The sequence below is a fragment of the Cetorhinus maximus genome, chromosome 4 (genome assembly GCF_964194155.1).
Source record: "Cetorhinus maximus chromosome 4, sCetMax3.hap1.1, whole genome shotgun sequence".
In the NCBI taxonomy this organism is placed as follows: Eukaryota; Metazoa; Chordata; class Chondrichthyes; order Lamniformes; family Cetorhinidae; genus Cetorhinus; species Cetorhinus maximus.
Window position 1 is genome coordinate 38,929,318 of NC_135882.1, and position 25,330 is coordinate 38,954,647.

The 25,330-nt window shown below is 42.6% G+C and overlaps 1 protein-coding gene across 8 annotated transcripts in view; it reads right to left on the bottom strand.

Moving 5' to 3' along the window:
- itprid1 (ITPR interacting domain containing 1) overlaps positions 1-25,330 on the bottom strand; it is a 259,239-nt gene that overhangs the window by 16,490 nt on the left and 217,419 nt on the right. For 6 of the 8 annotated variants that reach the window (XM_078540090.1, XM_078540089.1, XM_078540085.1 and 3 more), the window contains one exon: positions 24,499-24,578. The exons of 1 other annotated variant lie outside the window; for it this stretch is intronic. In XM_078540090.1, the coding sequence (XP_078396216.1) occupies positions 24,513-24,578 (66 nt within the window). In that variant the 3' untranslated portion in view covers positions 24,499-24,512. Of the gene's footprint in view, positions 1-16,406; positions 18,146-24,498; positions 24,579-25,330 lie in introns of those variants that run through there. One more of the 8 variants, XM_078540082.1, reaches the window with a different exon arrangement.

The window sequence follows — 25,330 nt, forward strand, 5'->3', positions numbered from 1 at the left end:
TAGTTTAATGTCTTTTTGTGGTTTATAGTTTCTATATTATGTAGTAATGAGGATCAGGAAAGAAGGGCCCTAGAGTAATTGATTTAATAGCTTTAATTTAAAGGGATAAGTCATGGCAGGAGAGCTCAAAGCCGTGGTATGCTCCTCTGCTCCATGTGGGAAGCCGGGAACATTTCCAGTGCCCAGGACCAGCATGTGTGCAGGAAGTGTGTCCAGCTGCAGCTCCTGGAAACTTGGGTTTCAGAGCTGGAAAGGTGGCTGGGGACACTGTGGAGCATCCATGAGCCTGAGAGCATCGTGGATAGCACATTTAAAGAGATGGTTACACCGCAGCTGAAGGGACTTGAGGAAGGAAGGGAATGGGTGACCACCAGGCAGTCCAAGAAAAACAGGCAGTTAGTTCAGGAGTCGCCTGGGGTCCTGCTCACAAATCGGTATTCCATTTTGGAGGCTGATGAGGGCATTGGTTCTTCCAGGGAGTGCAGACAGAGCCAAGCTTCTGGCACCAGAAGCAGCCTGTCTGAACAGGAGGGGACGAAGGGAAGAAGAGCAATAGTAATAGGGGATTCTATAGTCAGGGGAACAGATAGGTGCTACGGTGGACGTCCACATGACTCCAGGATGGTGTGTTGCCACCCTGGTTCCAGGGTCCAGGATGTCACTGAACGGCTGCAGGGCACCCTGAAGGAGGTAGATGATAAGGCAGATGTCATGGTACATGTTGGTACCAATGACATAGGTAGAAAGAGGGATGAGTCTTGCATCAAGAATTCAGGGAATTAGGCAGTAGACTAAAAAGCAAGACCTCTCGGGTTGTAATATCTGGATTGCTCCCAGTGCCACATGCTAGTGAGCTCAGAAATAGGAGAATAGCACAGATGAATATGTGGCTTAAGAGTTGGTGCAGGAGGGAGGGTTTTAGAATCCTGGATCACTTGGACAATTTCTGGGGAAGGTGGGACCTGTACAAGTGGGACGGTCTACATCTGAACCAGAGTGGGATTAACTTCCTTGTGGGTGGGTTTGCAAGTGCTATTGGGAGGAGTTTAAATTAATTTGGCAGGGGGAGGGGACACAGAATGTTAGCAGAATAGGGACACATCATAATACAGTAAAACAATCAAGTCAGAGGGAGTACAGCTGCATTGAGTTTCAAGGGAGTAAGGCAAGGCTTGATGGTCTCTACTTTAATGCCAGGAGTATTACAGGTAAAACGGATGAGTTAAGGGTGAGGGTTGACACGTGGAATTGTGATATAGTAGCCATCACAGCGACATGGTTGAGGGAGGGGCAGGATTGGCAGCTCAACATTCCGGGATACAGTATCTTCAGGCGAGACAGGGGAGGGGGTTAAAAGTGGAGGAGGCATTGCAATATTAGTTAAGGAGTCAGATACTGCAGTAAGGAGAGGTGATATCTTGGAGGGGGCATCGAATGAAGCTTTGTGGGTAGAGCTGAGGAATAAAAAGGGGCAGCCACATTGTTAGGTGTTTATTATAGTCAGTGGGAAATTGAGGAGCAAATGTGTGCACAATTTGTGGAGGTGTGTAAAAAAATAACAATAGGGTAATTATATTAGGTGATTTCAACTTTCCCAACATTATGAATGGCGGAGCAGGCTTGAAAGGCCAAATGGCCTACTCCTGCTCCTATTTCCTATGTATGTTTCTATGTATATTTCTATGACACTTGTCTGGAAGGTAACTCAATATTACATTTAAATTTTTAAGTACCTTCCTCATTATCCAATCTGATTAGAGGAAAATCAATTTCAGAATAATTTATTTCTTTCTTTCCTCTTATCTGCCACTACTACTAACTCCTTTTACTCCTCTTCCCTGTCAAAGTACTTTTTAAGCATATTTATATGGCACATCTTCTGCTCTTTTCTTTTATCTGGAATATTTATTAAATAATTGACTTCACTCATTTTCTTTTCAATCCTGTAAGGCCCACTAAGCCTTGCATTTAACATGTCACCCAGTACTGGTAACAAAACTATGAGCTGCAGCTCTCTTCTCTTTCATCACTTGCTGTGATATCTTTAAATGTTCCCTTGCTAACTCACATGCTCTTTTCAATCTTTCTCTGAAGTTTGATACATAATCCAGGACAGTAGTTTCTGAATTTTGACCCAACAATTTCTCATGAATCAATTTCAGTGGCCCCTTTACCTCATGACCATAGACTAATTCAAAAGGACTAAATCCAGCTGATACATTAGGAGCATCCCTAATAGCAAATAACAACAATGGATTTCCCCATCCCAATCCTGTGGACAGTCCTGACTATACGCCCTCATTATGGTTTTTGAAGTTTGATGCCAACTTTCCAAAGCCCCTTGTGATTCAGGATGGTAAACTGTTGACTTAAATTGTTTTATCCTCAAACTGCTCATTACTTCCTTAAACAGCTGTGACATGAAATTTGAACCTTGGTCTGACTGTATTTCTTTTGGTAAACTATATCTTGTAAAAAAAACTTAGTCAACTCTTCCACAATTTTCTTTGTTGTAATATTTCCCAAAGATATCGCTTCAGGAAACCTTGTAGACACATCCATTATTGTCAGTAAGTACTGATTTCCATTTTTAGTCTTAGGGAGGGTTCATACACAACAAATCATGAACCTAGTAAAAGGTTCCTCAAATGCTTGAATTGGAATTAAAGGTGCTGCCTTAATCACTGCTTGTTGTTTCCCTATCACCTGGCATGTATGACACATTCTACAGAGTTTGAGTACATCTCTATGCAATCCAGGCTAATAAAAATGTTTTTGTATTTTCACCTGTGTCTTTCTAATTCTGAAATGCCCCCTATTGGAAAATCATGATCTATTCTCAGTATCTCATTTCTATATCCAGATGATATAACAATCTGATGTACTTCTGTCCATTTTTCATCTGCTGACACTTGATCCGGTCACCACTTTCTCATTAGCATATTACCCTTAAGGTAATAACACTCTGGCCTCCCTGCACCCTGCCTCTATTTCTGAGTAAGCTGTCTGATATACTTGTTTTATTTGTGGATCCTTTTGCGTAGCTCTACCAACTGCTTTGAGCTTAACACTTCATCTGCATTCTCTTCCATTCATTCTTCCTGAACAATCTTATTAAAGATTGTATCAGCTAATTGAACTTCAATACCCTTTCCCTGCCCTTTAACTTCCTCTTCTTCCTGTTTAAGCCTGTGAGCTTGTGATCTCGTTACCACACAATCTGGAAACAATCCAGAAAGCTCTTTCTGCAACAATTCTGTTGAAAGCACCTCTACAGGCTGCTCAACTACTGTGGGCATAACCTACATCTGTGACCCAGCTATATCATTACCTAAAATAAATTGAACCCCTGCAATGGACAATTTTTCCACTACTCCAACAATCACCTCATTTGTTTTCCACTTACACTTTAAATTTACCTTCCACAATGGAATAGGTTTAGCATCTCCATGACCTCCACTTACTATCACGTGTTCCTGCAATAGTCCCTCTGACCAACAAATATCACTATCCCAAAACATTAAGGATTGACTAGCCCTCGTGTCTCTTAAAATGTTAAATTTTTACCCACTCCACCCTATACACATGGAAAGACTTCCCCTTCACATACAAAATCTTTAAACATTTCTGCAACCTGCTCATCAGAACTCCCTTGGGTAAATTGTGAACACATTCCCACTTCTTTACCTATCATTGATTCTTCCTGCTTTACCTGTAAACAAGCCATTGCTTTTTCCTGTGCCTGGACCTCGGAACCCATAGTACTTTTGCTCCCGGAACTTTTCTGCATCCCAAAAATTACAACAGGTTTTCCCTGTAATTTCCAACATATTTACTTTGTGTGCCCAACTTTATTACAATGAGAATACTTCAATTTTCGAGTGTCACTTCTACCCTCATCACGATCCTTTTTAGTCTGAGAAAAAAACTTCCTGGGAATTTCAACCTAGTCCCTCTCTTCCCTGACTACCTACCTTGCTTTCACCTCCCCACTTTCTATCCTTCACTGATTTGAAAGGGTGATGAAAGAAAGGTTTAGATCTATGAACCAACTCATAATCATCAGCCATCTCTGCTTTTTGTCTTACCATTTTAACCTTCTGTTCCTCCACATGAGTTCTCACTATTGAAGGAATTGTATCTTTAAATTCTTTTTCAAAACAATTACTTCTCAAAGAGCTGCATATGTTGTCACAACCTTTAATGCCTGTATCCACTGGTCAAAATTACTTTGCTTTACCCTCTCAAACTCAATGTAAGTTTGCCCAGGCTGTTTCTTTATATTCCTAAATTTCTGCCTGTATGGCTCAGGAATCAACTCGTGCACTCAAAATAGCTTTTTTTTTTACCACATCATAATCTACCAATACTTCTCCTAATAGTGAAGCATAAACCTCCGCTAACCTAGACTGTAAAAGCAATGTCCAGTTTTCTTGTGGCCATTTTATCTGTTTAGCTATCTTCTCAAATGAAATAAAGAATGCCTCCACATTTTCTTCAAACTTTAGTAGAACTTGTGCAAATTTAAAAGTCACCCCTAGGTTTTAGGTTGAAGATTTTTTAAAGTCCAGCTTTTTAAGCTGTTGCTCATTGTCTCTTTCCTTCTCCCTCTCTCCCATTGCTAACTTTTCCCTCTAGAGATCAAGCTTTCACATTTCCATTTCTCTGTGAAATACTCTCTCTTTTTCCCTTTCTTTTTTGCTGCCTCTAGTTCACATTTAAAAAAAAATTTCCATTGCTTGTTCAAATTCAAGCTTCTTCATTTGTATTTGAAGTCTCACTGCCTCCAGTTGTGACTAACTGGTATCAGGTATCACTTCCAACTTCAAATGCTGTGCTGTATCCTTAACTATGTCTGCTTTCTTTGACTCTACAGGTAACCTCAATTGCAACTTATCCACCAATTCTCTTAACTTACCCTTAGATATTTTTGTAGCCCAATCAGAGTTATAACCTCTACTTTGAAAAAAAAATAGCCATGGATACTGCCATTTTTGCAGTCTCACCACTTTAAAATCCCTCATACCAACTCCTGAATTCAAAGTGCTTCTCATGCTCGCAACCTTAAGGTCCACCAACTCCAAACCAATCAATGAATTTCAAATATCCTGCAAAAAGCCCCCAATTTGTTATGATGCGGCAGAAGATGTGTGCCAGCTGGACCAAACCCACAAAGGGAATTTGGTTGCACTATCACAACGGTTTTGCAATTTGTATTTATTTCGAGATGCGTGCACTGAATTCAGACGTAATAAGTCCACCAGACTTTGAGATTTTTAAAAAAATTAAATTTAAATATGTATTAACAAAAAAACATTTCATGCACATACATAAGACTACACATTTCTACTATAATAATTCATAAAATACCTAATCAGCCTAACTCCCAGTTACACCCATTTTAAGGCAACGGCTCAAAAATAGATGTTAGATTTTAAACAGATCCAGCAAAATATCCTGGATAGTGGAATTCCAAATGGCTTTTTCTCCAGCTTCAGTTTTGGTAGACAGCAGGTTTATGCACAAATTAAATTGATTAAGACTATTTCTTCTGTTAGATCTCACAGGGCCTTCTGCTGACACATTGGCTCATTCTCCTTTAAATATGTTTCTCTCTTTTTAATATGTAAACTCTATTGTTTCATCTGCCTTTGAAACTGCATCTTCCTCACAATATTAAAACTTTCATGTTGCTACTATTTATTGTCAGTAATCATTGAGAAAAACAAACACATTCCTTAGCCTTTGCTTATCTGGATAGTTGTAATTGGACTAAAATCCCTTTGAAATCCAAACCTCCCCTCATCTATCTAAAAATGCAAATTCCCTTCACACCTTACATACTAAACTAGCATCCATGTTTACTCATTAGCATGTCAAGCAGCTAGCTTCTTTTGATTAGTTAAAGCTTGCAGTCTACTTGACTCCAAATGTAATTAAATCACATACAGGCAGACCCAAATACTTGCCCCCATAAACCTCCTTCATAATAACCCAGAAAAATATTGCCAAAATTATTATGCTTTCATGACAATTGACTTAATATACTAATGCTTGGATGAAGCCCACTCCAGAGTCCAATAATATTTCCTGAGTGAGCATCTGGGTAACTCAGGCCAAAGAAGATGATATTAAAGTAAGGTGGTCAGAGACTTGAGCAAAACTGAGTGTAAAGGATGGCCTTAAAAGAAGAGAGGAAATGGATGGCTAGAGATGTGCAGGAAAGGAATCTTAGATAACCAAAGGCATGCCCATCAGTGGTAAGGAAAACGGACGGGCATGGAGCACAAGGCACCAGAATGGACGGAGAGTTGGAGGAGCAGGGCAGTGGACAGGAGGACCATTCTAGGGCTGAAGGAAGTTGCAAGGAAAGGTACAGTTGAGGCTATTTATTAGATGTATCTGTTTTCAAATTGAGCTTCCCTAAAGAAGCTGAGGCTATCTATGGAGTATGTACATGAAGGTGAAACTCTTTCTTTACTCTTCTTTTCCCCGGCTGCGATTTTCTGAGAATGATGAATTAGATATCATGGGAATGTAAGTCAGATAGAAAGTTCACAACGCAGGATTGTTGGCAATCATGAAGTAGATACAAGAACATATTTGATGAAATTTTAAGATTAATTTTATATTGATAGGTGTCTTCTCACCAAAGATCCAACAGGTAGTTCATGGTAGAATCCTTAACGTAGCGATTCAACTACAGGTAATTTACAAACATAAACTGTTCAAAGTGTATTATGTAAGAGGATACTTTCATTTATTTTTTTTATTTAGCAGAACTCTTAACATTCCCTAGGCCATGATCAAACATTTAGAAATTTACACTGCACCTAATAAACAGTTGCTAAGATCCCAAATGTTAGACAGACTCAGCAAGTAAAAGCTATTTTACCACAAAGACATGGGGCAGAAATTTTTGTTCAGCAGGCAGGCGTGCGCCCGACTGAACGGGAGTGAAATAGTGCACAGTGACAATTAAGAGGCCTATTAAGGCCCTTAATCAATTAATTAAACTGAATTTTTTGCTGTACGTCCAACCATTCGATTGGCGGGTGAGCGACTAGGCCAAGCGGCCTTTGCATTTTTAACAGAACCTCATCGACAGGCAGGGTGAGCTTTCGGACAGTGACTAAAAAGCCAATAAAATTTTTTAAAACTTACTTTTAACATGCCCCTGCTTATGTGACAGAGTCACATGAGGGGACATGTTTTCCTTATTTTCGAAATCTTTATTTTTTATGCTAAAAGTCTTCAGCTCCCTGATGCAGCTCTATGCCTTCAGGGAGCTTTGACTGAGCATGCCCGTGCACATGCACACGCTTCAACACTTGGGCTCCTCCCACCCCCACCCCCACACCGGCAGCGCTAAGGTTATCAGTGCGCGTTTCATGCTGGCTGACCGATTAATTGCAGTTGGGGCCCCATCGCGGGTGGCGGCCCATTGCACGGCAGCTCCCAGGCCCACCCATGGCGCCCATCCAACAAGGTTAAAATCCTGCCTATGATGACCATATGTGCCGAAATCAATAACTATCATAAGGTAGGCAGTGGCATAGTGGTATTGTCACTGGACTGGTATTCCAGGGACCTAGGGTAATGCTCTTGGGACCCGGGTTTGAATCCCACCACAGCATGATGATTATCAAACCATTGTCGATTGTTATAAAAACCCATCTGGTTCACTAGTGTCCTTTAGGAAAGGAAATCTTCTGGCCTAGATGTGACTCCAGACCCACAGCAATGTGATTAACTCTTAACCACCCTCTGAACAAGGGCAATTAGGGATGGGCCTAGCCAGCAACACCCACATCCCATGAATGAATGTAAAATAAAGAGTGCTTCTATCCATTGTATAACATATCCTTCAGAGTTTAAAACAAACTCAATTCTCTTCTCTTTTGCCTGTATTTGAAGCAATTATTAACATTATATGAGCTGAATTGCTCTTAATAAGTCGACTTTTGATATCGCATAATTCTTGGTTGGATTGTGAAACTTATAGCGCCCATTGACAATGACAAATAATTACAGTGAGTAATTACTGCTATTCAATCCAAGGAATCAAGTGACATCTTGAACTATGGAAGTGAAGCTCATTGTTTCATCTGCCATCTGAATTTGAAGATTAAATTACAGCCTAATAATCTTTATTTTTTTTAATGCTTGTATAGTCTCAAACAAAACTTCTAAATCCAGAAAAATGAGTGCTGAGGTGGCACTGACTTAAATCTGGGATAAGACATATATTGTCACTGGTATTTAATAAAACTGCCACAGAATTGAGAATGTGGTATGTGAATTATTTAGCAAGTTTTTGGGGGTCTTGACCAGCTGTTCTATATGTTATCATGTCACACAATAAATGTAAACTCAATAGCTCCATCCAGTGGCAAACATTCAGCTCAAACATTTATATAATTCATCTTGCTTTAACCTTTTTCCACTCTCTCCTGATGATGGTTCTACTATCTTAAACCCCCGGCAAGATGGCCAAATGAGGTCCACCCAACATGAAGCTCGTCTTTTGAATGGTCAGGGGGGGCCGAGTGGGGGCAGGGCCTGTCAGGCGCTGGGTCCAATGGCAACCTGGCAGGCGCTTTGTAACCGGCAAAGGCAGCACCCTGAAGGCTGCCAGGCGGGACACTCCAGTACCCAGGGATGGCAGGAGGAGGCCAGCGCAGCAGACCAATAAAGCTTGGGCGGAGGTGGCAGCCAGGGTCAGCGGCCACAGCATTGTGCGCTGCAAAAGTTCAATGACCTGCTGCACTTGGCAAAGGTGAGTACAGAGTTGGCATGGATCAGTGTGGAGAAGTGTTAAGGCCTCGCCATCCCTCCCCCAACGCCGCCCCCACCCAAACCCCTCAGGGGTGTTAGAGGCTGAGTGCCAACTGTCAATGACCCCGGAGCTGACCAAGGCAGTGATCCCTGGCTGCTTGGCCTGAGTGCCTTGCGGCTCAATGGCCACGACTAAGATGTGCCCTGCAAGGTGTTCCTCAGGTAGAGTTGGCCAGGCTGCAATGCCGCTGTAGGCAGAGAGTTGCCTAGTCAATGCTCCTCTTTCCTTTCAGGTGAAGAGGGACCATAACAACACCGAGAGGTCAAGGACAGGCAGAGGCCTCCCAAACTTCCTAATCTTGATGAGGTACGAAATGGATGCATTGGAGCTGAAGAGCTGCCACCTACCTCAGTCATGGAGAGGCAGGGGTCTCCGACGAAGGTAAGAGTGCAGTGCACAGAGGTGAGAGTTTCGGATTGTGCAAACATTCTTAAGTAGTCTCATCATTAATGGGACCCTCAAACATGGAGTCCCCAAAGAGGCACCGTTGACACCAGAGGACCATGAGCTTTAGATGCACCTGCTCTCTGAACCAGGCACCAGCGCAGATACCAGCACCTTGGTGGGCATTAGATCTTCGGTTACATTGCTGATGCACAGCGGTGAGGGCACTTCATACTCACTTCACGTGCAGGCAGATGAAGAGAGTGCCCAGTGCGCTGGCAGTCGGAGGACTGCTGGGGACCAGGACGATGCTGAGCCAAAGGCAGATGATGAGCCTCTGGAGCCGTCCGTTAGGCGACAGATGCTGGATGTCCAGCGGGATGTGCAGGAGAATCTGGCGGAGATCCATGAGGGTGTGCATGCTATGGTATCTGTTGTGGAGGAGTCCATGCGGAGCATGAGCACTGCGTTGACCCTCATGGCCGAGTACACTGTCTCCTCCATTGAGAGAGTAGCAACTCTCATGGAGAGGAAACTCCAGGGACAGAATCAGGGGTTCCTGGGGTTGCGTTTGGACCTGCAAGCCCTCACATAGCCAATGACCTCAGGTAGTCAGTGCCAGTGTGGGAGGTGGATGAGGCACCCAGTATCCCAGCTAAGTGTCCGTCCATCAATGGCAAACAGGGAGGTCCAGAGAGACCTCATGTTGGTGCACGAGCTGCCTGTCGTCTCTGTGGGCTCCTCTCAGGGCGCTCTGGATGAATGCAGCAGCTTCTCCACCCCTCTGCTAGTGACCGTGGCACCTGATGAGGCTGCGATGACTGGGGAAATGCCAGCTGTCACACTGGCGGCTCCCTCCCAGGCAAGACCAGCACAGGCTCCACTGTCGAGAGGACAACTGCCAAGTCATCAAGGCCAACAAGACAGCAGAGTCAGCAGGCTGTCTCCAATGCTGCTGCCAGCGAGTGAGGGGGTGGGGAGCACCAAGACACAGCACTTGTAAACATAAGTTGAAGGCACCATGAGCACAAGAGGGACGGGTCACGGGTGATCTTCTGTTCTGCCATGTTTTGTTAATATGTTTACTGGTGTGACTATTAACACCAAATATAGTTACATTCATTTGATGTGAGTGCCAGCATGATATAAATTTTGTTTTTCTCTTAATGGCCTGAGTTTGCTTCACTTGTTTTGTAGGTGCAGGGCACGTCAATATCTCATGCTGGACGTGAGTGGCTCTAAACTTTATTGCACAGGCACTGAGCGGACTTTTGGTTCAAAGGAAAGGGTCATTTTAGACATCTGGGAAGGTGGTGACAGACCTGGCATGAGCTGGAAGCAGATCTTTAGCAGCTTAGCTGAAGGAACATTGGATCAAAGCGTCCCTGCCTCCCTGAAAGATACAGAGGTCTGCCTCCACACCTTCAGCGTTCTCCTCACCCTTCTTCTGACTCACCACTGGATTCATTGTCTGTGGCCTTTGCAGCTGCCTCTAGATCCTCTTCCTCCAGTGGATCCCTCCTTATCATTTCCAGATTGTGGAGAGCGCACCTTGCAACCACTATCAGTGACACCCGCTCTGGGGGGTATTGTAGAGCTCCGACTGACCAGTCTAGGCATCAGAAGCGCATCTTCAGAAGACCTATGGTCCTCTCTATCAATGTCCTTGTCGAGACATGACTCCTATTATGACGCTGCTCTCCCTCTGTTCTTGTGTGATGGAGAGGCATCAAAAGCCACCTTTTCAATGGATAGCCCTTGTCACTCAGCAGCCATCCATCTAGTCGAGCTAGAGCACTGAATAGCCTTGGCACCTGGGAGTGTCTGAGGATATAAGTGTCATGGGAGCTTCCAGGGTACCTTGCACAGACTTGCAGAATCTGTGTCTTTTGGTCACAAGCTATCTGGGTGTTCGAGTGGAATCCCTCCCTGTTGAGAAAGGCACTGATGCCTTGATGACCACATGTGTGCAATCAATGCAGGGGAGCCCAGCAATCTCTGCAAACCCTCTGGCGTGCTCAGCCTGGCTGGCCTCGTCTGTATGGAAATGAATAAATGGCATTACCCGCCTGAACAGAGCTTCTGTCACCAGTTTGACGCAACTGTGGACAGCTGATTGGGAGACTCCTCACAGATCCCTCACTGACCGCTGGAAAGAGCCGGAGGCATAGAAGTTGAGAGCTACTGTGACCTTCAGAGCCACTGGCATGGGGTTTCCACCCACACAGTTGGAGGTCATCTCAGGCCCAATCATCTGACAAATGGAGGTCACTGTCTCCCTGGAGAGGCGGAGCCTCCGTCGGCATTGCACCTCGGACATGTTGAGGTAGCTGCATCACCTCCTGTAAGCGCTGGCAGCAGGATAGTGGCCTCTTCTGTGGCCCATTTCGCCTTGGACTACCTGCACCCCTTGTGCCTGCGCCTCTCCTCCCACAGGTCACTCCCCTGGAAACTGCATTGGGAAACCTGGCCTCCTCTCCCTCCTGCCCCTTTTCCTCCTCAGAGGAGGTGCCACCAGTGGAGATCACAATCCCCATCACCAGGGTAACAGAAGACTGCCTGATACCTGGAAGGGTCCACACGGTCAAAATACTTCTGGTGGCCTTTGGAGACACCAATGGTCCTGAAGTCAAGCCTAGAAATGCTAAGACTGAAGCTCAGAACAGAGATGAAACTGTCAAGTTCAAATAAGCAACCAGCAGCAAACTACTTCTTAAACTCCTCACAGCTCAATGGCAATGCTGCTGACCCTCTTTATCCTGCCCTTGGATGAGGTTTCGTTAAACATGGTCAGCCCACCTGCCTGTATTGCGCGTGTGAAATCATGCGGGCAACGTAAAATTTTATTGCCCTAAGTGGTCTTTTCATTGTTGGCGGGTGCGGCGCCAACACCCGCATTTGCCCACCGACCTGAAGTTTGCTCGCGTGCAGGATGATGTCGGGACGCTCGCCCGATGTCATCATGCGTTATTTCACATCCGTTCGGGTCGAGTGCGCGCCCACCCTCAAGGCGTAATATTCTGCCCTATGTTTTTTTTAAATTTTTGCTTATCTGAAGTGATTTTGCATTCAGACCAACTCTAAGCACAGTTGTCTATTTTGGCTGCATTCCAATTTCTGACCATCTGAAGGCTTCCTTTGTTTTATAAATACATTGACACTAGTTCAAGTTATCAGCCATCTCAAGCAGCTAAAGTCAATTCTGCCATTTTATGTTGCTAATGCTGATGCAGCTAATCCTAGGATTAACACCTTAAAATCTTAGATTCACCATCTAATATGTAACCTAATTTACATTGCTACTACTATACTGTGCTTTATATTGGGTTCCAGCTGCATAGGTGCCAGCACTGCCTTCGAATTACTCATTTTTATTGCTATTGTTCACAGGGGAACTATGACCAGGTGTGCTTAGTGGGGCATGGAATTTGGAGGAAATATCTCAGAAATTTGGAGGCCTTTAAATCTCTTTAGATTGTACTTTCTATGAATGTCAATCCAAGATGCAACTGTTGGATTAAGGAAACATCCCATGTATTGAATTTGCCAGTGAGATTCAGTCCTGGCTGAAGCACATGATCAAAAATATCACCCCATATATTGAAAAAGAAAGAAAATTATTTGCATTTACATAGCATCTTTCACAACCTCAGGGTGCCTCAAAGCACTTTGCAACAAAAAAAAACTTCTGATATGTAGTTACATTGGAATGAAGGAAACATAGCAGCCAATTTGCACACAGCAAGCTCCCACAATCAGCAATGTGATAATGACCACATAATCTGCTTTTTGTTAATTAGCATTCACTGTTGAGTTCACATATTAGGATGATTCCTTGAGCCAGCCCTCCCAACAGGATCAGATTATTCTACTAATGTTAGAGTTCAACCCTAGGCACCAGTATTTGAGTACAAAATATATCTGGTGACCATCACATTGCTGTTTGTGGGAGCTGGCTGTGTGCAAATTGGCTGCCGTTCCTTACATGAGTAAGAAAGGAATAGAAGGATATGCTAGTATGGTTAGATGAAGTAGAGTGGGAGGATTCAGTGTAACAATGAGTTAAACCTGTGTCTTTCATGGTCTATGTGGCTCTGCACTACATCATGTGGTACATTTACTCACTGAGCTAGTGGAAATGAGGGCAAGGTATTAATGTCACAGCAGATTAAATCTGCCACTGTCGTGTTTAAAATTGTTAAATGTGTTGCTCCATTGTCAGTAAGAACTTCACACCTTCTCAAGAAAACAGATGATTTAAAGGATTTAACGGGGTAGTGTGCAGATATTTGAATACAAAATTGCTTGATATTTTTTGCAGAAGAAAATCCTTATATAATTTTCCATATAATCTATATAGCTAAGAATTTTGTGTGCGTTGTCACAATTCAATGCCTCATCCTTCCAAGACATCACTCCTCAGTCAAGAAGAGTGATCAGCCAACATGAGGATCAATCCACTAAGACAACAATGAAATATCCAATAGACTAACAATAAATAAATAAAAAGTAGTTAATTAAACAAAAACAAATTTGAATTTTCTCACAACAGGAAGTAACTGATCAAATCACAAAACTCATGTAATGAAGTATATTTGGGCCATAATTTTGAACTTATATATCTAAAAATTCACCATTAAATGTTATAACGTAAGAAACCCATGGAAATCAGAAGCAAAGGAACATAGAAAATAGGAGCAGGAGTAGGTCATTCAGCCCTTCCAGCCTGCTCCATCATTCAATATGATCATGGCTGATCCTTGATCTCAATGCCATACTCCTGCTCTTTCCCCATACCCCTTGGCGCCTTTAGAGTCTAAGAATCTACCTATTTCCTTCTTAAATATATTCAGTGACTTGGCCTCCACAGCATTCTGTGGTAGAGAATTCCACAGGTGCACTACCCTCAGAGTGAAGAAGTTTCTCTTTATCTCAGTCCTAAATGGTCTACCCTTGATCCTGAGATTGTGACCCCTTGTTCTAGACTCCCCCAGCCAGAGAAAACATGGAAGCATCATCCCTCATCCAGTCTGTCCATCCCTGTCAGAATTTTATACATTTCAATAACATCCCCTCTCATTCTTCTAAACTCCAGTGAATACAGGTCTAGTCGACCCAATCTCTCCTCATATGACAATCCTGCCATGCCAGGAATCAGTCTGGTGAACCTTCACTGCACTCCTCTATGGCAATTATATCCTTTCTTAGGTAAGGAGACCAAAACTACACACAATACTACAGGTGTGGTCTCACCAAGGCCCTGTACAGTTGCAGTACTCCTGTACTCAAGTCCTCTCCCAATGAAGGCCAACATGCCATTGGCCTTCTTAACTGTATGCTGCACCTCCATGCTTGCTTTCAGTGATTGGTGTACCAGGACACCCAGGTCCCTTTGTACATCAACATTTCCCAATATATCACCATTTAAATAATACATTGCCATTCTGTTTCTCCTACTGAAGTGGATAACTTCACACTTATCCATGTTATACAGCATCTGCCATGTATTTGCCCACTCATTCAACTTGTCTAAATTGCCTTGAAGCCTCTTAACATCTTCCTCATCACTCACATTCCCACCAAGTTTTGCATCGTCAGCAAACTTGGAAATATTGCATTTGGTATATTGTGAATAGCAAGGGCCCAAACACTGATCTCTGTGGTACCTCACGAATCACCGCCTGCCATTCCAAAAAATATTGTTTTATCCCTACTCTGTTTCTCTGTCTGCTAACCAATTCTCAATCCATGCAAATATATTACCCCAATCCCATGTGCTTTAATTTTGCACACTGACCGCTTACGTGGGACTTTATCAAAAGCTTTCTGAAAATTGAAATACACCTCATCCACTGGTTCTCCCTTAACTATTCTGTTAATTACATCCTCAAAAAACTCCAGTAGGTTTGTCAAACATGATTTGACTCTGTTTTTCCCCTCTTAATCAAGGCAATACATCCATGTTGACTTTATCTAATCCTGTTGATATTTTCTAAGTGTCCAGTTATCACATTCTATCACATAAACTCTAGCATTTTCCCCACTGCTGATTAGGCTACCAGTCTGTAATCACCTGTTTTCTCCCTCTCCTTTTTTAAATAGTGGGGTTACATTTGCACCCACCAGTCTGCTGGGTCTGCGGCAAAATATACAGAATTTTGGAAGATGACAGCCAATGTATCCGTTATTTCCATGGCCACTTCCTTTAGTACCCTGGGATGCAGATTATCAAGTCCTGGGGATTTATTGACTTTCAGTCCCATTCTTATCTCCAGCACTTTTTTTTAGTAATACTAATTTCCTTTAATTTCTTCTTCTCAATAGACCCTTGGTTCCCTAGCATTTCTGGGAAGTTATTTGTGTCTTTCTCTGTGAGGACTGAACTAAAGTAGTTGTTCAATTGCTCTGCCATTTCCTTGTTCTTGTATTCAATGAACGGCATGACACTAGGAAGTTCTGAGGAACAAAGGGACCTTGGCGTGTGTGTCCATAGATCTCTGAAGGCGGAGGGGCATGTTAGTGGGGTGGTGAAAAAGGCAAATGGGACACTTGCCTTTATCAATCGAGGCATAGATTACAAAAGCCGGGAGGTCATGTTGGAGTTGTATAGAATCTTGGTGAGGCCACAGCTGGAGTACTGTGTGCAGTTCTGGTCACCACATTATAGGAAGGATGTGATTGCACTGGAGGGGGTGCAGAGGAGATTCACCAGGATGTTGCCTGGGATGAAACATTTAAGTTATGAAGAGAGGTTGGATAGGCTTGGGTTGTTTTCGTTGGAGCGGAGAAGACTGAGGGGCGACCTGATCGAGGTGTACAAGATTATGAGGGGCATGGACAGGGTGGATAGGGAGCAGCTGTTCCCCTTAGTTGAAGGGTCAGTCACAAGGGGACATAAGTTCAAGGTGAGGGGCAGAAGGTTTAGGGGGGGGTGTGAGGAAAAACATTTTTACCCAGAGGGTGGTGACGGTCTGGAATGCACTGCCTGGGAGGGTGGTGGAGGCAGGTTGCCTCACATCCTTTAAAAAGTACCTGGATGAGCACTTGGCATGTCATAACATTCAAGGCTATGGGCCAAGTGCTGGTAAATGGGATTAGGTAGGTAGGTCAGGTGTTTCTCATGTGTCAGTGCAGACTCAATGGGCCAAAGGGCCTCTTCTGCACTGTGTGATTCTGTGGTTATAAATTCTCCCATTTCAGTCTGTAAGGGACCCACATTTGTCTTCACTAATCTTTTTCTTTTAACATACTTCTACAGTCCGCTTTTATGTTCCTTGCAAGTTTACTCACATACTCAATTTTTCCCCTCATAATTAATTTCTTGGTCCACCTTTGCTGAATTCTAATCTGCTCCCAATCTTTAGGATTGCTTCTTTTTCTAGCAACTTTATATGATTCCTCTTTGGATCTAATACTATCCTTTCTGTTATTAGATATGGTTGATCCACTTTTCCTGATAAGTTTCTGCACCGGAAAGGAATGTATAACTGTTGCATTGCATACATTAATTCCTTAAATGTTAGCCATTGCCTTTCCACTGTCATGCCTTTTAATGAAGTTCCCCAATGTATCTTAGCTAACTCATGCCTCATACCTTCATAGTTTCCTTTTTTTGATTGTGGACCCTAGTTTTGGATCGATGTACTTCACTTTCCATCCTAATGAAGAATTCTATCATATTATGCTTACTTTTCCCTAAGGACCCGGCACAACAAAATTATTAATTAACTCCTTCTCATTGCACAATCCCAAATCTAAGGATAGCTCTTCCCTAGTTGGTTCCTTGACATACTGGTCTAAAAAACCATCTCCTACACACTCCAGGAATTCATCCACCCAGTATTATTGCTAATTTGGCTTACCCAGTCTATATGTAGATTAAAGTCACTCATGATTACTGTAGCACCCTTGTTACATGCTTCTCCAATTTTCTGTTTAATGCCTTCCCCAACCTTATCATTACTGTTTTGAGGCCTATAGACAATTCCCAATAATGTTTTTCATCCCTTGTTGCCTTTTAGCTCCACCCAGACTGATTCTACACCTAGGTTTTCTGAGCCAATATCCTCTCTCACTATCGCACTGATTTCATCCTTAACTAACAATGCCTCATCACCTCCTTTTCCTTTTTGCCTATCCTTCCTAAATATCAAATACTCTTGGATATCCAGTTCCCAGCCTTGTTCACCCTGCACCCAGGTCTCTGTAATCGCAATCATATTGTACCAGTTTACATCTTTTTGCGCTGTTACCTATGTCATTGGTACCGATATGAACTATGACCACTGGCTATTTACCCTCTCCTTTCAGAATGTCCTACAGCCACTCAGTGACATCCTTGACCCTGGTGCCAGAGAGGCAACATACCATCCTGATGTCACGCTCGCGGCCGCAGAAAAGTCTATCTGTTCCCCTTATGATAGAATCCCCGAGCACTCTCCCACTTTTTATTCCTCCCCTGTGCAGCTGAGCCACACATGGTGCCACGGACTTGGCTCTTGCTGCATTGCCCTGAGAAACCATCTCCCCCAGTAGTATCCAAAATGGATACAGTATCCAAAATGAATAAAGTGCTTATATGCAATTATACGTTAGCATGTAGAATGTTGAAACACAATTATAGGTGAAGGTCATTCAGCCAATCCAGAGAGACTATGTAGTCCCTTATTCCAGCTTTCAATTGATGCTTAAATAATTCCAGATTTTTTTCGCCTCGATCACTCAAATCCTGAAGTCCATTCCAAGTTCCAAGAAAACATCTTCCTTTAGTAATCTATTCTTATTTCAGGTAGCAGGGAATCCATTTGGAGACATGGTTTGAGTTTGCAAGTATTGGGTTTAGACAGCACCTCCGTCAGACAGAGTGTCCTCTGCAGTCACCGTTGCCGTGAAGCAGTCTGGGAAGAGTGTTGTCTGCAGTCACTGTCGCCAAGAGAAAAAAAACAAAGAGTGACATCACAGGGAAACCATAAGTTCATTGGTTGGTAAGCAACTGCTGGTTTGAACTATCTATTTGAAGATGATTTCAGATTAAAGGTGACTACTGGGGCCGAGGATCGGAGACCTAACACTTCAGCTTCAGCTCTGCAGAGAGGGCGAGTTCCAATTAATTTTAAAAAGTGTATTTTGGATCTCTATTCTAACTTGCTTTCAAATTAAAGGTAAATAGGAGAAATATTTGACAAATTGATAAACTAAAGACCAGTAGGAAATTTAAAAAGAAATTGAAAAACAAATTAAATAAAATAGAGATGCAGGGCCAGGCGATGTGTTATAACTGCATGATGTGGGAGCTGGTGGACACCATTATGGTTCCTAGTGACCACATCTGTAGCAAATGTTGGTTGCTCGAGGAACTCCGGCTCAGAATTGATGAGCCAGAGTCTGAGCTTGAGACACTCTGTGACACATCAGGGAGGGGGAGAGTTACCTGGACGCTGTGTTTCAGGAGACAGTCACACCCCTCAGATTAACTACCTTAAATTCAGCCAGTGGACAGGAGAGTGTGACTATGAGTGAGGCAGGTAGAGGGATCCAGGAAGTAGCACTGCAGGAGCCTAAGCCAGTGCCCTTATCCAACAGGTTCGAGATTCTTGCCCCCTGTGTGGATGACAGCGGGGACTGTAGGGAGGATGAGCAAACTGACCATAGCACCGTGGTGCAGGGAGTCATTCAAGTGGGGGGAGAAAAGAGAAATGTAGTTGTAATCGGGGATAGTATAATTAGGGGAATAGATACTGTTCTCTGTATCCAGGATCGAGAGTCCCGAAGGCTGTGTTGCCTACCTGGTGTCAGGGTTAAGGATATTTCATCTGGGCTGCAGAGGAACTTGGAGTGGGAGAGGAATGATCCAGTTGTCGTGGTCCACGTAGGTACCAATGATATAGGTAGGATGAGAAAAGAATAAAGGGTAAGGAGGGGGAGAAATTTCTCAAATGTGTTCAAAGAAACCTGCTTGCCCAATATGTTCTCTGTCCAACCAGGAAGGAGGCATTGCTGGGTCTGCAGTCGGGAAATAAGTTGGGTCAAGTGGACCAAGGCCTGCATAGACACTCAGACCTTTATTTTATTGCCTCTCAGTACTGGACCTGAAGTCTGCCCATGGTGGATACTGGGTGAGTGCAAAGTGGCTGGTGGGGGCATGTGTTGAGATGAGTTGGCACTAAATTGACATAGGGGCTAGAAAGGGCCATGAGACTGGGTGGAGGGGTATAGATTGGCATGGTAGGTATGATGGGCCATGTGGATTGGTAGAGAAGCATAGGTTGGCATGGAGAGTATGAGGGACCATGGGGATGGGTAGAGGGACATAGGTTGACTTGGAGAATATGATTGGCCATGGGGGTGGAGGTGGGTGGGGATCATGAGGTAGCAAGGGTTGTCATGGATGGAGCATGGGGAGTGTTTGGGGTGTGAGGGAATGTGAAGGGATGAGGGCTTGAGGGCTTTTTTTTTATTGGTTCTTTTGCAGCTGGAACCAAGTGCCGGTTCACCGAGACCAGACTTTTTCCCAACCCTCCTCTGCACCCAGAAGCCCCTGTGCTGCCTCCAAACTGTTTCTGGGAGCAGTGGGCATGATTCCTGTTAATACCCGCCTCCATTGAATGGAAATCTGTCCATCTAGGGGACTTTCTCCCGAGTTGGATTTGCGGAACCTGGAATTTTCCCAATTCTGTGTTCCTGATGCAGGAGTACAAATTCAGGCCCAGGTGTCTGTTGGGAAACACTAAGATAAAAGCAAAAAACTGTGGATGCTGGAAATCCAAAACAAAATAAAAATACCTGGAAAAACTCAGCAGGTCTGGCAGCATCTGCGGAGAGGAACACAGTTAATGTTTCGAGTCCGTATGACTCTTCAACAAAACTAAGTAAAAATAGAAGAGAGGTGAAATATAAGCTGCTGGTGGGGGTGGGACAAGTAGAGCTGGATAGAGGGCCAGTGACAGGTGGAGATAGCCAAAAGATGTCATAGACAAAAGGGCAGAGAGGTGTTGAAGGTGATGATATTATCTAAGGAATGTGCTAATTAAGGGTAGAAAGCAGGACAAGCAAGTCACAGATAGTCCTAGTGGGGTGGGGTGAAGGAATAGGCTAAAAGGTAGAGATAAAACAATGGATGGAAATACATTAAAAATAATGAAAATAGGTGGGAAAAGAAAAATCTATATAAATCATTGGAAAAAAAAGGGGAGGGGATCGGAAAGGGGGTGGGGATGGAGGAGAGAGTTCATGACCATAACTGTGTTCCTCTCCGCAGATGCTGCCAGACCTGCTGAGTTTTTCCAGGTATTTTTATTTTTGTTTCTGTTGGGAAACACTTGGGTAAGAGTGATCATCGTATCGTAAGGTTTAGATTAGTAATCGAAAAGAACAATGAACCACCTAAAATAGACCTTCTAAATTAGAAGAGGGGTAGCTTCAATGAGATGAGAGTGGATTTAGTCAAGGCAAAATAGAATCAAAGTCTGACAAGAAAAACTATAGCAGAATAATGGGTAATCTCTAAGGAGGACATGTTTCAAGTACGGGCTAGGTACATTCCAACAAGGAGAAAGGTAGAGGAACCAAAGGGAGAGTGATAGAGAATATGATGAAACAATAAAAAGAGGATGTATGATGCATGTCAGGTGAATTCTTCATGCAAGAACCAGGCCAAATACAATAAGTTAAGAGGGAAATGACAAGGAAAATAAGATAGGCAAAGAGTATGAGAATAGAATGGCAGTTAATACAAAAGGGAACCCAAAATATCTTCGCCAACATGTAAATAGGAAACGGATTGTAATGGGCAGGGTGGGGCCTATTAGAGTCAGAGGTGCAAGATAAGGCGAGAATACTAAATCAAAAACAGAATTACCTGGAAAAACTCAGCAGGTCTGGCAGCATCGGCGGAGAAGAAAAGAGTTGACGTTTCAAGTCCTCATGACCCTTCAACAGAACTGAGTAATATTAGGAGAGGGGTGAAATATAAGCTGGTTTAAGGTGGTGGGGGGGAGGGGGGGGCGGGGGGCGGGAGAAGTTGGGATGGTGGGGTGGGTGTTGTAGGGACAAGCAAGCAGTGATAGGAACAGATAATCAAAAGATGTCACAGACAAAGGAACAAAGGTGTTGAAAGTGGTGATATTATCTAAGAGAATGTGCTAATTAAGAATGGATGGCAGGACACTCTAGGTACAGCTCTAGTGGGGGTGGGGTGGAAAAACTGACAGGGCATTACAGGTATAGATTTAAAAATAATGGAAATAGGTGGGAAAAGAAAAATCTATATAAATTATTGGAAAAAACAAAAGGGAGGGGGAAGAAATGGAAAGGGGGTGGAGATGGAGGAGGGAGTTCAAGATCTAAAGTTGTTTTGGATTTCCAGCATCCGCAGTAGTGTTTTGTTTTTATCTCTGAGAATGCTAAATGACTACTTTGCATTGGTGTTTACTAAGGAAAAGGATGCTGACAAAATATCAGTAGAAGTGGAGATGGTGGAAGTAACGGATGAGATGAAAATTGATGGGCAGGCTGAGGGAAAGGTTTGCCATGCTTAGGATGAATATGTTGCTTGATCCTGATGGCTTGCATCCCAAGTTGTGAAGGAAGGTGGGAATGGAGATAATGGAAGGGCTTTCCATATTCTTTCAAACTTCCGGAGATACGGGGCGGTGCCAGAGGATTGGAAAGTGGTTGACATTCTTATTCGAAAAAGTGTCAGTACATTGCTAGTAAGTGCACACTGGTCAGTTTAACATTAGTATTGGGTAGGGTTTTAGAAATAGTAATCAAGGAAATAATTAACAGGCAATTGGAGAGGTTTGAGTTAATCAAGGCGAGCCAGAACAGATTTGTAAATGACAATAAGTTTATGATAGGTTTAGATAAGTTAACAAAGAAAAACCTATTTCCATTAGCTGATGGTCCAAGTGTTACGACACACAAGATTTTAGAGTTTGGCGCAAAAGATATAGGTGTAATGTGAAGAAACCTTTCTTACACTGCAATTGGTAATGATCTGGAACTCACTGCCTACAAGGATATTGGATATGATCAATGATTTCATAAGAAAATTGGATGGTGACTTGAGGGAACAACACTTTCAGGTCTACAGTGATGGAGTGGGAGAATAGGACTAACTGGAATGCACTCCAGAAAGCCAGCATGGACTTCATGGACTGAGTGGCCTCCGTCTCTCCAATTATGATTCCATGACTCTATAAAACACATAAGATTCTGACAGGGCTTGACTGGATAGATTCTGTGATGCTTTTTCTTCTGGATGGGAGTCCAGGACTAAAGATAAGCAGTCAGTCATTCAGGACTGAGATAAGGAGAAATTTATTCACTCTGAGGGTTTGTGAATCTTTGGAATTCTCTAACCCAAAGGGCTGTGGATGTTCAACTTTACAATATATTCAAGACAGAGGTTAATAGCTTCTTGATAACAAAGGGAATCAAGGGATGCAGGGATAAGGCACCAAACTGGACATAATGCAGAAGTCTTATTGAATAGTGGAGCAGGCTCAAGGGGTCATATGTTCTGCTCCTGCTTCTATTCTTATGCTCTTATGCCAGACTTTAAGCAATGCAAAACTTCTTAACTGATGGTGTCACTCAAAATATCTTGATAAAAGATAAATTCTGCTAGTGATTATTCCATTATTAATTCCACTAACTTTGATTCATGTACACTAAGCATTAGCCTGATGATTGGCAGGCTGAATTAGAGCAACACAGCAATAAGATATCCATTCTGACATCCTCAAAAGTGAAGCAATTTGAGCTGCAATTTATCTCCGCTATTTACTGAGGTGAAAAATATTTACATTGATAGTAACAACTGCGGGGTAAGATTAAGATGGAAAAGGGACCAGGAAACTACTTAGTGCAATTAGTGAAATATCAGCAATAAAAATATACACCTTTTGGTATAGTGAAAATCTTAGCTTTGCCTACACATCATGTGATCATTTTTCCTCATAAATTCATAAGTTTACAATTATAATAGAAACTACATATGTAAACCTGGCACACTGAAACTTCGCTCCTCAAAGTGAAGTCACTATAGCGTTACCACTGGGAGAATGGTGTAATTACAACATGACAAGTTTTTACATAGAGTTCACATTGTAATTGTGGACAAAGGAATTGTTAAGGGAAACATAAAACTTAGGACTTTAAAATGAAGACCGAATTACATAGACATGTCCTGATTCAATTACCCCTGCCCCTTTAACTTGGCTTCTGTTAGAGACTGCGCTTAGTTTCAACTAACCCATAGGAGATCAAAGTACTTACTAAGATTTAGATCTAATGTAAATTATTACAACATTTTGCTCTATTTGAGTAGTCATTCATTTTTGCAGTAATATGTAAAGCTAACAAACTGAAGCAGGTTGTGCGCTGGATTTCGTGTGGAGCTTTCCATTATAAACTATTAAAGTTTGCATTTATTGTTGGTTTAATCACTTTACACAATTTGGCTGAATGGTGGTAATTAATGATTAGCACAATTGCTTGTGTCAGAGCTAAGGATGTTTAAAATGAAGAGAATTCACAAAATACAAGGAAAAATGCAGTCAATCCAGGAAGTGTGGCTCAGCATTCAGACTCCTTTATACCCTGTACAGTCTTCTGTAAATTCCTTTTGTGTTGTATTAATGACTTTGATCACATAACAGAAGCTGCCTAGCTTCATGCATAAATCTGCAATGAAGGGGGACATCAGTATTTTAGATTTATTTTAGCATTTTAAATAAAACATGATATACACCTGTGAATTTCCACTGTCAGTTGAGAAAATAAAACCATTTATTATTTTAGTTTAATCAAGTGCTAAACAAATAGGAGCCAATGTCTGTCACTATCCGCTATGGTAACATGCCTATTAAAAAAAAAGAAAATTAAATACTGAGAAGAGAAAAAAAAATCTTAAATCGGTATCTAGAGATTAGATGAGACAGCTGGTAAGTTAGTTTCAACTATAGTCCAGCAGCTCCTTATCAGTTGCTAGGCTGGACGTAATTTCTAGCCCCTTTTGCAATCAATAGAGCTGATCCAAAATTCTCCCATCAGTGAGACGTATTAGACAGCAGAATATTGATCTGACTAGTTTCCATAGTGGGAAATTTTTGATGTTTTGGTTGACAAGTATTTTTCTGACAACACTTTTTTAAGAACATCGAATGAGCTACCAAGAATGGAAGAGTTTTCCTTTAAGAGCTTAAATCCATTTTAAGAAACTGCTGCAACTTAATACTTGTTTGTATCTACAAGAATAAGTTACAACCTACCATGTGAAGGTTCTTCAGTGGTTAATACTTTCAGTTGGTTCAGGACTTGCCGATCGGAGCTGTTTAAATGATTGTTTAATCTGGAACAGAGAGTTTGCTATCATTGAATAGTTATATATGTGTTGCCTTTTATTATATTGTCCTGCATTTTCTCCAATTAAATATTGGCGAGACTGAAACCATTGTTTTCTGTCCCCACTATAAACTCTATTCCCTAGCTACTAACTCCATCCCTCTCTCTGGCAACTGTCTGAGACTAAATCAGACAGTTCACAACCTTGGAGTCATATTTGACCCTGAGATGAACTTTCTATTTTCACCTCCGTAACATCTTACAACTTTTCCCATCTCAGCTCACCTGCTGCTGAAATCCCCCATTCCTGCCTTTTACCTCTAGATTTAACAATTTGGTCATATTCCTGGCCAACCTCCCATATTTTACCATCCATTGAGGCCATCCAAATCTCTGCTGCCTGTGTTCTAATTTGCGCCAAGCCTCATCCACCTATCAGCCCTCCAGTTGCTGAGATACATTGATACTCGGTCAAGGAGCATTTCAATTTTGAAATTCTCACTCTTGTTTTCTTTTCCCTCCATGGCTTTGACACCCTCTTCCCCCCTTTCCCTTTTTCTGTTATCTCCTCCAGTCTAACAATCCTCTGAGATTTCTGTGGTCATTTAGTTCTGGCCTCTTGAGCATCCCTTCAATTAATCACTTCACCATTGGTGGCCATGCATTCAGCTGCCTAAGCTCTAGAATTCCCTTCCAATATCTCTTCACCTCTCTACCTGAATTTCCTCCTTTAAGACACTCCTTCAAACCTAGCTCTTG